This window comes from Dermochelys coriacea, chromosome 1 (assembly GCF_009764565.3).
Source record: "Dermochelys coriacea isolate rDerCor1 chromosome 1, rDerCor1.pri.v4, whole genome shotgun sequence".
NCBI lineage: Eukaryota > Metazoa > Chordata > Testudines > Dermochelyidae > Dermochelys > Dermochelys coriacea.
This window is the reverse complement of record NC_050068.2, coordinates 31,838,293-31,852,064: the sequence shown is the minus strand read 5'-3', so window position 1 is coordinate 31,852,064 and position 13,772 is coordinate 31,838,293. Positions and strand designations below refer to the sequence as shown.

The 13,772-nt window shown below is 45.4% G+C and overlaps 1 protein-coding gene across 9 annotated transcripts in view; it reads right to left on the bottom strand.

Moving 5' to 3' along the window:
• YAP1 (Yes1 associated transcriptional regulator) overlaps positions 1-9,889 on the bottom strand; it is a 197,403-nt gene extending 187,514 nt beyond the window's left edge. For 6 of the 9 annotated variants that reach the window (XM_043504185.1, XM_043504187.1, XM_043504186.1 and 3 more), the window contains exons 1-3: positions 9,244-9,376; positions 5,750-5,831; positions 4,350-4,422 (exon numbers count right to left, since the gene is read on the bottom strand). In XM_043504185.1, coding sequence (XP_043360120.1) covers positions 4,350-4,422; positions 5,750-5,831; positions 9,244-9,353 — 265 coding nt within the window. In that variant the 5' untranslated portion in view covers positions 9,354-9,376. Of the gene's footprint in view, positions 1-4,349; positions 4,423-5,749; positions 5,832-9,243; positions 9,377-9,396 lie in introns of those variants that run through there. The other 3 variants (XM_043504190.1, XM_043504192.1, XM_043504193.1) reach the window with 3 other exon arrangements.
• Positions 9,890-13,772: the final 3,883 nt, after the last annotated feature.

Sequence of the window (13,772 nt, the reverse complement as noted above, 5' to 3'; positions counted from 1 at the left end):
CCTTCTCATAAATAAACTAGGGAAATGCAACCTAGATGGAGCTACTATCAGGTGGGTACAAAACTGGTTGGAAAACTGTTCCCAGAGAGTAGTTATCAGTGGTTCACAGACATGCTGGAAGGGCATAATGAGTGGGGTCCCGCAATGATCAGTTCTGGGTCCGGTTCTGTTCAATACCTTTATCAGCGATTTAGATAATGGCATACAGAGTACACTTATAAAGTTTGTGGACAATACCAAGATGGGAGGAGTTGTAAGTGCTTGGAGGATAGGATTAAAATTCAAAATGATCTGGACAAACTGGAGAAATGGTCTGAAGTAAATAGGATGAAATTCAATAAGGACAAATGCAAATGCCACATTTCAGGAAGGAAGTGGAAAAATTGAAGAGAGTCCAGAGAAGAGCAACCGAAATGATTAAAGATCTAGAAAACATGACCTATGAGGGAAGATTGAAAAAATTGGGTTTGTTTAGTTGGAAAAGAGAAGACAGAGGGGATATGATAACAGTTTTCAAGTATATAAAAGGCTGTTACAAGAAGGAAGAAGAAAAACAGTTTAGGACAAGAAGAAATGGGCTTAAATTGCAGCAAGGGAGGTTTAGGTTGAACATTAGGAAAAACTTCCTAATTGTGAGGGTGGTTAAGCACTGGAATAAATTGCCTAGGGAGGTTGTGGAATCTCCATCATTGGAGACTTTTAAGAGCAGGTTAGACAAACACCTCTCAGGAATGGTCTAGATAATTAGTCCTGCCAATGAGTGCAGGGGACTGGACTAGATTACCTCTCGAGGTCCCTTCCAATCCAATTCTATGATTAGAAGTTAATTATACTAACTTTTCTCCAGATCTATTACTATTTTAGGCAGAAGCTTACACATAACTTATGACTGTGATGTTTAATTAAAGTGCAGCTTTACACTTACAAATACACAGGGTAACTAGGGCTAAAGATCTGCAAATTTAAGGAAGAGTAAGAGAATGCTGGAAGATCATCAGCTTGTGTTTTCTTACTATACTTTTCAGAAAAAAAATGACAGGTTTCAGAGTAGCAGCCGTGTTAGTCTGTATTCGCAAAAAGAAAAGGAGTACCCGTGGCACCTTAGAGACTAACAAATTTATTAGAGCATAAGCTTTCGTGAGCTACAGCTCACTTCATCAGATGCATTTGGTGGAAAAAGCAGAGGAGAGTACATGAAAACTAATGGGAGAAAAATAAGCCCACATACTTAACCGAAAAAGGTAAGCAGAGAGAGGGAAGGCAGGTTTTAAAGAAAGAGTAAAATGTGATGAAATATACTGGCCATTCAGTGTTCATAGAGCGAATACTTCTGGTTCCTGGAAGTAAAATGCATTACTCCTGTGTTTACCACACCAAGATGTGTTCAGGACCAGCAGGAGTTAAAAAGCCAGGATGCAGAGTAGCAGCCGTGTTAGTCTGTATTCGCAAAAAGAAAAGGAGTACTTGTGGCACCTTAGAGACTAACAAATTTATTAGAGCATAAGCTTTCGTGAGCTACAGCTCACTTCATCGGATGCATTTGATGAAGTGAGCTGTAGCTCACGAAAGCTTATGCTCTAATAAATTTGTTAGTCTCTAAGGTGCCACAAGTACTCCTTTTCTTTTTGCGAAAGCCAGGATGCTTGGCAAGTGACCCTTTGACCCCAGCAGGAGGTATGTAACCTGCTGACCTTCCCTGAGAAGGGGGCTGGAAAGTCACACAGGCAGGACAGATAGCTTAAGAACTCTTACCCAAAGCAGGAGAGAGGGAAGATTACCTTGATTTGGTCTATTATGTTTTCTTTTGCTTGCTACAGTTTGATGACTGGGAAAGAGGCAACTAGAAGGGCTGTGTTGTGTTAAAGGCCAAATACAGCATCCTAGGAAGATGAAACTTTGCAGATAACAAGGCAGAGTGTCTGGTGCCAAAGTACAGTGGGGAACTTCCCTGCCCATTCCACAGAGAGCAGGAATGGGGAAACACACACACACACACACACTAACCGCATGCATGCGTGTGTAACACCGACAGACCCCGGTCATCAGCGGGTGGGATCAAAATGGGGAACTCTGAAGCTTAGTGCATGAGCTAAAAGCCAACTGGCTGTTAGCTAAGGCTGTAGAGCAGACTTGTTTTCTCTCTCTCTCAGTGGTCTCACTGCCACTAGATGGGACAGAACATCACACCCAGGAGGTGTGTGGGTTACAAATGCACACACGCACAATAATTGCAGCCAAACCAAGTTGCAGAGTGCAAATTCTTGAGGGATAATACTGTGTGTTCCTAAAACACAGAGCCATTGCTCTGATACCAGTATGATTCATACCTTATAAATACTTAATTTTTGGCCCACATTAGACACAAAATTCAACTGTATTAACATTTGCATTTCCTTGTGGGGCTTTTACAATCTCTTATATATGGCTGTACATATTGTAGGATTTTGTCTTGCACTCATGTTTCATTTCCTTTTTGATTATGCTTCTTTAAAGCTTGTCTACGTTATAACACTTAGCTGAGTCTGTAACCAGTTAGTGACAGGGCACAAGGTAATTAACCGTGAGTTTAAGCTTGTGTCACTTTTACAACTAGCACAGCCTACCCCATGGCTGTCATCCAGCAGCTAGGTCATTCTTATATTATTCTGCAGACAGGGCCCCCAACAGTGCTCACGTAACCATGTTAGTTCTACCTTAATCGCAGTTAACTCACGGGATTAACTCAAAAATATTAATCGCAATTAATCGCAGTTTTAATCACACTGTTAAACAATAGAATACCAATTGAAATTTGGCATGCTTCCATGCTGATGACGCTTGTTAAAAAATAATGCATTAATTAAATTTGTGAGTGAACTCCTTGGGGGAGAATTGCATGTCTCCTGCTCTGTTTTACCTGCATTCTGCAATACATTTCATGTTATAGCAGTCTTGGATGATGACCCAGCACATGTTCATTTTAAGAACACTTTCACTGCAGATTTGACAAAATGCAAAGAAGGTACTAATGTGAGATTTCTAAAGGTACCTACAGCACTCGACCCAAGGTTTAAGAATCTGAAGTGCCTTCCAAAATCTGAGAGAGATGAGGTGTGGACCATGCTTACAGAAGTCTTAAAAAAGCAACACTCTGATGTGGAAACTACAGAACCCGAACCACCAAAAAAGAAAATCAACCTTCTGCTGGTGGCATCTGACTCAGATGATAAAGTGAACATGCATTGGTCTGCACTGTTTTGGATTGTTATCGAGCAGAACCCCTCATTAGCATGGACGCATGTCCTCTAGAATGGTGGCTGAAGCATACAGGGACATATAAATCTTTAATGAGTTTGGTATGTAAATATCTTGCGACGCCAGCTATAACAGTGCCATGTGAACACCTGTTCTCACTTTCAGGTGACATTGTAAACAAGAAGTGGACAGCATTATCTCCTGCAAATATAAAAAAACTTATTTGTCTGAGTGACTGAATGAACAAGTAGTAGAACTGAATGGACTTGTAGGTTCTAAAGTTTTACATTGTTTTATTTCTGAACGCATTTTTTTTTGTACGTAATTCTACATTTATAAATTCAACTTTCATGATAAAAAGATTGTATTATAGTACTTGTATGAGGTGAATTGAAAAATACTATTTCTTTTGTTTTTATAGCACAAATATTGTTAATAAAAATATGAAGTGAGCACTGTACACTTTGAGTTCTGTGTTTAATTGAAATTAATATATTTGAAAATGTAGAAAAAAAACCAAAAATATTTAAATAAATGGTATTCTATTATTGTTTAACAGTGTGATTAATCACAATTAAATTTTATCGTGCAATTAATTGCAATTAATTATTTTAATCACTTGACAGCCCTAGTTAGTTCTCTTCCTTCCAACTCTCTTTGCAATAGGACAATTCAGAGAATATCCCTCAAATGTTGTGGTTGCCTCTCTGTGAGACTCTTCTGGATATTGCACCTGGTGAGGTAGTAGGCACGATTACCACCATTCCTGACACACAATTGTGCTGTTGGGTGTGTGGACAGCATAATCAAGTCAGCAGTCAATTTACAAAAACATAGTTTTACTTGTAACATACATGGGACCTGAGTCTCCATTACTATTAAAGAAATGAGCTAGCCTTAAACATCAATGAAGAAGTTTACCATTTAACTGTGACAATTTAATGACAGAAATTAGATTAATGGCCCTTAGCAAAATCATCTTCTGCTCCAAATTTTATTTCATGAGGTTGAAGGTAGAGATCTGAATCGTGTCATTGTTACAAAACATTAACTGGAGAAAATATAGTTACCACACAGAAAGATTTAAAAGACTGACTTATTCTAAATTTATTTACCTAATGTAGTCCACTGTCCAGAAGCTGTAAGCAACTTCAAATTGGTGCTAACATTTGGATCATTAAAAAATGCCTAAAATTTCAAATTAAAAATTAAAGTTAACAAAATGAGATGATATATCATCAACTAAAGCAATAAATTACATTTATATGACAAATTTTAGGGGCCTAATAAATAAGTGGCTTCAGTCTGACCTCTGAGTTTGCATACCCAAAAATTGCATCTCCAGGTTTATGCCTCTGCAATTTTGACTAACTAGTTTTTTGTAAATATACCCACAAAAGTATTTATGTATGCAAATTTGAGGTTTTCAATCTGCAACACATCAGTTGTCCCAAACTACGCCTGCAGCTTGGTCCGATTAATTTTAAGTGTATTACAAAGTTTTATAGAATAGGGAATTATCAAGATGCTTTTTTCTGCAGCATAATCAAAATCCATACATAATGTTAATACTTTCTGCAGACCAAAGTTATTAAAATAAACCATAAATTACTATATGTAATCTCTACAATTAAACTAATTTATAATTTTACCACAAAAAAAGTGTTGAGGCAGTAGATGTGTCTTTAATAAGTCTTCATATAATTAAGATTTAGAATAATCCCAGAGGGAGCTCAGATGCTTTGCTACATTTCCAAATAGAGTTTTTCTTTTTTGTTACCACCTAATTGTGAATTCATCTCCAAGAAAAATCAGCTGACATTGTCAAATGTCTATTCAACAAATAAGTGAGGAAACCAACCTACTTTTACACTAAACAGATCCATTCTCATTACTAAATCAAATCACTTCACAGAGGTGAATATATCCTCTTTTATACACAAGGTAATTGAGGAACAAAAAAGGTTAAAGACAAAGGGCCTAATATTCAGAAATGCTAACTATCTATAAGACCAACTGAAGTCAGTGAGAACTGCAGGTGCTCAGCATCTCTGAAAACATGGCCCCACTTTTTCAGACTTCTGAATCCATGTGCACATCTCGTTTGTGCATATAATTACTGTGATTGAGTAGCAGATTGCATTAACTGCATATTCACATGCATTTCTGAAAATCTAGGCCGAGATGACTGTCTCCCAAACATCAAAAGAGAACTAATGCCAGCCAGGACCAGAAACAACCAGAGCCCCATTATTTAGCTCTTATGTTGCCTCACTGGACCAACAGAGAAATGTTAACATTGCCTGTAAAATACTATCATAGTGTTACACAGCTGACAAAAAATATGAGCATCTCACCCCGCAATCCACCTATTATCAAAGATACTGTGACTGTTTGCCACTTGTAAAAACATAATATAGCAGATATAATGGGAAAGTTTAAGTGTTTTTCCAGCACAAAAAAGGCTACAGTTCTTTTAAAAAGGAACCATTACATGTGATAGATTTATAACTACCTTAACAAATTCATCCTTTTGATAGGCCTTAAAATGCTGGTCAAAACTGAATGCTTGTGCAGTGATTCTGCCATGCATGGACCTGAAACCCAGAACATGGTAAGTTGTAATATTTAAAAAAAACCACACACACTGGACACATCCCTTTAGACTATATCAGCAATTGAAAATTGTCTAAATATTTACTAGCTCAGGCAAAAAAAAAAAAACATTCTCACCCGTTCATGACAACTATTGTTAATTTTTTTTCCATTATATTTTATTCATCTGTCCCATAGATTAAAAAATTACTCTTCTAGGGCAAGAAAAATTTTGCAAGGCTGATATCTATATTATTTTATTTAAAATAACAGCAATTAACTTTACTTCAGGAACTGTCTTCCAAACAGCTCTTTATATGCTTGAAAAACACTGAAAAGATCTGCAGTAAATCAAGCTGTGGCCTGCGCTGTGGAGGAGGTCGGGCTAGATGATCAGAATGGTCCCTTCTGACCTTAGTATCTATGAATCTACAAGCTCTGGACTCACCACAGTTTTACCGCAAAACAAGGTTGATGTTAATTAGGGTTGCCAACTTCCTGATCACACAGAACCGAACACCCCTGCCCCAGATCTTCCCCGAGGCCCCACACCTTTCCTTTCCCCAGGCCCTGTCCCTGCCCTGCCTTCTTCGGAGCCCCACCTCCGCTCGCTCCATCTCCCCTCATTCACTTTCATCAAGCTTGGGCAGGGGTTGCAGTGCGGAAGGGCGGTGAGGGCTCCGGTTGGGGGGTCTGGGGTGCAGAAGGGGGGCTCCGGGCTGGGGTTGGAATGTGGGGACGACCAGGCTCTGGGATGGAGTTTGGGTGTGGGAGGAGACTCCGGGCTGGGGCACAGGAGGTGGTGCAGGGTCCTGGTTGTGCTTACCGTGGCTGCCAGGTCCCTCCAGCCCCCTAGGCGCATGGGTGGCCAGGGAGGCTCTGCGTGCAGCCCCCCACCCCCAGTGCCAGCTCCACAGCTCCCACTGGTCATGGTTCCCAACCAATGGGAGTTGCGGAGCCGCCACTCGGGGCGGGGGAGCGCCATAGGCGCCAACTCCATGGATGGTCTGGGACTAGAGCACCCACAGGGAAAAATTAGTGGGTACTCTGCACCCACTGGCAGCCAATTCATCTGTCCAATAGGTGGGATCTGCTCTGCACCCCCTGCCTCACCTCCTCCTCCCCCGAGCACGCTGCATCCCTGCTCCTCCGCCTACCTCCCAGTGTTTGCTGACCAGCCATCGCCAAACAGCTGTTTGGCGACTTTAGCACGCTCCAGGGGGAGGGGGAGAGGAGCGGGAACGTGGCATGCTCGGGGGAGGAGGGGGAAGAGGTGGGCCCCGGAGGAGAGGGGGATTTGGGGAAGGGGATGGAACGGGGGCAGGGGTGGGGTGGGGGATTTGGGGAAGGGGATGGAATGGGGGCAGGGGTGGGGTGGGGGATTTGGGGAAGGGGTTGGAATAGGGGGAGGGGTGGGGTGGGGGGATTTGGGGAAGGGATGGAATGGGGGCAGGGGTGGGGTGGGGGATTTGGGGAAGGGGATGGAATGGGGGCAGGGGTGGAGTGGGGGATTTGGGGAAGGGGATGGAATGGGGCAGGGGTGGGTGGGGGATTTGGGAAGGGGTTGGAATAGGGGAGGGGTGGGGTGGGGGGATTTGGGGAAGGGGATGGAATGGGGGCAGGGGTGGGGTGGGGGATTTGGGGAAGGGGATGGAACGGGGACAGGGTGGGGTGGGGGATTTGGGGAAGGGGTTGAATAGGGGGAGGGGGGGGGGTGGGGGCTTTGGGGAAGGGGATGGAATGGGGGGAGGGGTGGGGTGGGGGATTTGGGGAAAGGGGATGGAATGGGGGCAGGGTGGGTTGGGGGATTTGGGAAGGGGATGGAAGGGGGCAGGGGGGGGTTGGGGGATTTGGGGAAGGGGATGGAATGGGGGCAGGGGTGGGGTGGGGGATTTGGGCAAGGGGATGGAATGGGGGCAGGGGTGGGGTGGGGAATTTGGTGAAGGGGTTTGAATAGGGGGAGGGGTGGGGTGGGGGATTTGGGGAAGGGGATGGAATGGGGGCAGGGGTGGGGTGGGGGATTTGGGGAAGGGGATGGAATGGGGGCAGGGGTGGGGGGGGGGATTTGGGGAAGGGGATGGAATGGGGGCAGGGGTGGGGTGGGGGATTTGGGGAAGGGGATGGAATGGGGGCAGGGTGGGGTGGGGATTTGGGGAAGGGGTTGGAATAGGGGAGGGGTGGGGTGGGGGATTTGGGGAAGGGGTGGAATAGGGGAGGGGTTGGGGTGGGGGATTTGGGAAGGGGATGGAATGGGGGCAGGGGTGGGGTGGGGGATTTGGGAAGGGGTTGGAATAGGGGAGGGGTGGGGTGGGGGATTTGGGGAAGGGGATGGAATGGGGGCAGGGGTGGGGTGGGGGAGTGCGGGAAGGGGATGGAATGGGGGCAGGGGTGGGGGGGGGATTTGGGGAAGGGGTTGGAATAGGGGGAGGGGTGGGTGGGGGATTTGGGGAAGGGGTTGGAATAGGGGGAGGGGTGGGGTGGGGGATTTGGGGAAGGGGATGGAATGGGGGCAGGGGTGGGGTGGGGGATTTGGGGAAGGGGATGGAATGGGGGCAGGGGTGGGGTGGGGGATTTGGGGAAGGGGTTGGAATAGGGGGAGGGGTGGGGTGGGGGATTTGGGGAAGGGGTTGGAATGGGGGCAGGGGTGGGGTGGGGGATTTGGGGAAGGGGATGGAATGGGGGCAGGGGTGGGGGGGGGATTTGGGGAAGGGGATGGAATGGGGGAGGGGTGGGTGGGGGATTTGGGGAAGGGGTTGGAATAGGGGGGGGGGGGGGGGGGGATTTGGGGAAGGGGATGGAATAGGGGCAGGGGTGGGGTGGGGGATTTGGGGAAGGGGTTGGAATAGGGGGAGGGGTGGGGTGGGGGATTTGGGGAAGGGGTTGGAATAGGGGGAGGGGTGGGGTGGGGGATTTGGGGAAGGGGATGGAATGGGGGCAGGGGTGGGGTAGGGGATTTGGGGAAGGGGATGGAATGGGGGCGGGGCCTCATGGAAGGGTTGGAGGGGGGGGGCAGGGCCGGGGCAGAGGGGGGGCGGCGAGCACCCATGGGAAAGAGGCGAAGTTGGCACCTCTGGGCAGCGCGCGCAGCCGCCCTGCGTGTAGGGGCCACGGGGACCCGACAGCGGCTTCCAGGAGCCGTGTGGAGCCAGGGCAGGCAGGGAGCCTGCCCGAGCCCTTCTAACGCCCAGTGCGGACCAAAGCCGCCCGGGTCCCCTTCCACCGGGCGTTAGGGTAAAACCGGCCACCCGGCATCCCTCATGCTAATCCGTAGGCGCAGCAGAAAGCGTAGCATCCATAACCTCTTCCTCCTCCTCCTTCCCAGCCCCTCCCGGCAGATCCCACCCCCCTGCGGACCCAGCAACGGCCCCGCCGCGTAGAAGACCCCAGGGAGCTAGCAGCGTTTCCCCGTCCCACCACTTGCGGAGCCGGCCCTGCGTATCCCCGTTCTCCAGGGAGGGGAGGGTTTTCTGGGGGAGATAGCGGAAAGCGAAGCGCGGCCCGGACCCTTCGTCCCCGGCCGACATGTTCCTCCCCCGGGACGCCGCGCTGGTTACCATGGAAACGCACCCAGCACCCGGTGCCCCGGTTTTCAGCTTCCGCCCGGGGGCTCTGCCGCGCTGACAATGGTTCCGCTGCCCCAAGGGCTCGGCCGCGCTAGCTTCCCCTGCGCCTGGGAAGGGAGGCTCTTGAGCCGGCTCAGCTTCCTGCTCTCCCCGCTTCTTAGGCTGAGCGCGCTGAGATTTCCCCCCTTCCTTGCTCCTCTCTCTCTCTGCAAGCACATATAATGCTGTGATTCAGTATCACTAGGCAGCTGCCCCCCAAGAGGTCAGCAGGCACCTGGGCGGCTGGGCCAGGCTTCTAGCCCTGGTTGGAGCTTCCCGAGCCAAGCCCTGGGCACGGTATTGGCAACCCGCAGCCTTTCAAAACCCGGGAGTGAAGCCCCCGTTATCATAAGACTGTTGTGCAAATGACTCATTCTGGCTGCTTGGTCTTGTGGTGTCTGAGACATCTGGTTCAAAGTGGTAGCCCTGTTAGTCTGTTTCAGCAAAAAAACAACAACAACAAAAAAACACTTGTGCTTGTGGCACCTTAGAGACTAACAAATTTATTTGGGCCTAAGCTTTCGTGGGCCAAAACCCACTTCATCAGATGCATGCCCTGGAAAGTACAATAGGAAGATACATATACACAGAGAACATGAAAAAATGGGTGTTGCCATACCAACTGTAACAAGACCAATTAATTAAGGTGGGCTATTATCAGCAGGAGAAAAAAACACCTTTTGTAGTGCTAATCAGGATGGCCCGTTTCAAACAGTTAAAAAGAAGGTGTGAGTAATGGTTGGGGGGAAAAAATTAGCATGGGAAAATAGTTTTCCTTTGCTTAATGACACATCCACTCCCAGTCTTTATTCAAGTCTAATTTAATGGTGTCCAGTTTGCAAATTAATACCAATTCTGCAATTTCTCGCTGGAGTCTGTTTCTGAACTTTTTTTTGTTGGAGAATTGCAACTTTTAGGTCTGAAATTGAATGATCAGGGAGGTTGAAATGTTCTCCGACTAGTTTTTGAATGTTATAATTCTTGATGTCTGATTTGTGTCCATTTATTCTTTTGCATAGAGATGGTCCGGTCTGGCCAATGTACATGGCAGAGGGGTATTGTTGGCACATGATGGCATATATCACATTGGTAGACGTGCAGGTGAACGAGCCTCTTATGGTTTGGCTGATGTGATTAGGTCCTATGATGGTGTCCCTTGAATAGATATGTGGACAGAGTTGGAAACAGGCTTTGTTGCAAGGGTTAGTGGGGTTAGTGTCTTTGTTGTGTGGTGTGTGGTTGCTGGTGAGTATTTGCTTCAGGTTGGGGGGCTGTCTGTAAGCGAGGACTGGCCTGTCTCCCAAGGTCTGGGAGAGTGAGGGATCATCCTTCAGGATAGGATGTAGATCCTTGATGATGCACTGGAGAGGTTTAAGTTGGGGGCTGCAGGTAACAGCTAGTGGCATTCTATTACTTTCTTTGTTGGGCCTGTCCTGGAGTAGGTGACTTCTGGGTATTCTTCTGGCTCTGTCAATCTGTTTCTTCACTTCAGCAAGTGGGAATTGTAGTTGTAAGAATGCTTGATAAAGATCTTGTAGGTGTTTGTCTCTGTCTGAGGGACTGGAGCAAATGTGGTTGTATCTTAGAGCTTGGCTTGTAGACAATGGATCATGTGATGTGGTCTGGATGAAAGCTGTAGGCATGTAGGTAAGTATAGCGGTCAGTAGGTTTCCGGTATAGGGTGGTGTTTATGTGACCATCGCTTATTTGCACTGTAGTGTCCAGGAAGTGGATCTCTTATGTGGACTGATCCAGGCTGAGGTTGATGGTGGGATGGAAATTGTTGAAATCGTGGTGGAATTTCTCAAGGGCTTCTTTTCCATGGGTCCAGATGATGAAGATGTCATCAGTGTAGAGCAGGGGCGTTAGGGAACGAGAGCTGAGGAAGTGTTGTTTTAAGTTAGCCACAAAAATGTTGGCATACTGTGGGGCCATACGGGTACCCATAGCAGTGCCGCTGACTTGAGGGTATACATTGTCCCCAAATGTGAAATAGTTGTGGGTGAGGACAAAGTCACAAAGTTCTGCCACCAGGTTTGCCATGACATTATTGGGGATACCGTTCCTGACGGCTTGTAGTCCATCTTTGTGTGGAATGTTGGTGTAGAGGGCTTCTACATCCATAGTGGCCAGGATGGTGGAAGGATCTTCCAGGATCTTTCTGGAAGATCACCAATGGATTGTAGTTTCCTCAGGAAGTCAGTGGTGTCTCGAAGATAGCTAGGAGTGCTGGTAGCGAAGGGCCTGAGGAGAGAGTCTACCTTCCTACTGTATTTTCCACTGCATGTATCCAATGAAGTGGGTTTTAACCAAAGAAAGCTTATGCCCAGATAAATTTGTTAGTCTCTAAGGTGCCACAAGTACTCCTCGGTTTTTTTTGAGACATCTGGCTGCACCCAGATCACCTTTTCCTTGCAACTATAAAAGCTAGTTGAAGCTGACTCCAGGAACTGAGGCATAAAGGAAAACATCAGCTATCCTGAGAGTTGGCAATTGTGGAGCCTTGTGAAACCTTGGAAAAATTCATAGAGAATGAAGGGAGCATTTTCCTGCAGGACCATTTCTCACCATTTCCAGTGTCAATCTGCTTTTCCTGAAAAAGAGGCCTCATTTTGTCCCAAATCTGCAAGCAACATTTTACTATTCTGTTGTCTCGTCAACAGACTCCAGCTTTGGAGTTTTCTGTTTTCAAGCAAAGAATCTGTGAGTATTGTGGGGGTTGTTTAGGACCATGTTTGATTTTTCAGTGATGGGCTGGATGACAAATTACTTTGATCACTGCTCAAGCCACACAAGTAGATGCTCTTTCAGGACCAAGCTACAAAAATGCAAAAACTCAACCCCTCCTCTTATTAGGAAGTGCCATAGAAATTAATAGAAAATTATAGCCTTTTTGGTGGTTTTGAACCATCCTATCATATATTAATCAAATATTCTCTCTTGCAAATAGAATTTCATATGGTGATTCCAAAAGCTATAGAAATTACATTATTAATAAATTCTATAGGTTTTCAGAGCAGTTTCTAAAGGATTCAATAGTTTTATGTCTATTAAGTGCTGTAGATTTTCCATAAATGTCCACATACCAGTGACCTGTAATTGATAAGAATTAATTAGAAAATCAAACTACAGAACCCTAAAACATACATGCCAATTTCCCCTATTTGACATGGACAATTTTTAATTATCAGTAAAATATTGACCATTTCCCCTCTTTTGTTTCCTGCAGAAATTCTCCCACTCCAATACAATTCTATAGAGTTAAAATATATATTCCTATTTTCCTGCCCAAATGTTTCTTTTTTATGCCATTCAAAGCATAGCAGGTGTGTATTAAACATTTAAAAGCTGATAAACATAAAAGATACACTTTTCAACTCCATTGAAATATGCTGAACTGGCAAAGGCTTGGGGAGGGATAAAGTAGGAAAAAGTAATAGATCTTTTGGTGCAAAATAGAAACTATGTTCTAAATAACAGACAACTGGAATACATAGCTATAACCTTGTGCTTGACAAGTCTGGGTGGAGATAAGTATCTCCCTGTGTGAAGCTCCTGTTGCCACAAAGTGATCAGAGAGAGAACTGGTTTGGGCAGAGAGTCAAAGGTCAGGGTGCAGCAAGAACTAGTGCAAGGTACAGACTGTCAACTTGGATTTACCCAATCTCAAATGTAAGACCCAAAAGGCAGAACTTGATATCCGTAGTACTTCTCAGGCAAAAATACTCCCACTGACTTCAATGAAAAATTTTTGTTGACGAACGTATTGATTCAGCAAAGCATATTCTTAAATCCCACTGAAATCAATAGTGCTTAAGTGCTCTGATGAATCAGAACCTAGAAAACGAGTAAGGACTTCAGGGTTTGGTCCAATAAGTGCAGCACAGAATGTTTAAAACGGCGTGGATTAAATTTCCTTACTGTATTGTCATCTATCTGTAACCATGGCTTCATAATTTAACATTTCAAGTTTTCATCAGTTTACAATAATAGTCAGGTTTGAGAGTGAGGCAAGAGAGGAGGGTTACTTTTGTTTGTTTGTTTTAAACAGCCTATTCCCCACTGCTTTGGACTTGTGTAGTCATTTACACCAGCAGAAAATGGAGAGTCAGGCCCAATATTTTTGAAACAAAAAATGCTTTACTAAATACAACAGCTTTCCTCACTGATTTATTATTAGATTTTTAGTTTTTGTGATATTTTCAGTGTGAAAATCCTTATATACTTCTATTGTATAATGAAGTCCCAAGAGGATAAAGATGACAGTCCTTTAAACAGTAACAGCGGCACACAGTATGTATTGTCTTACTAGTTTTCTCAGTATTATTTATTTTTCACATA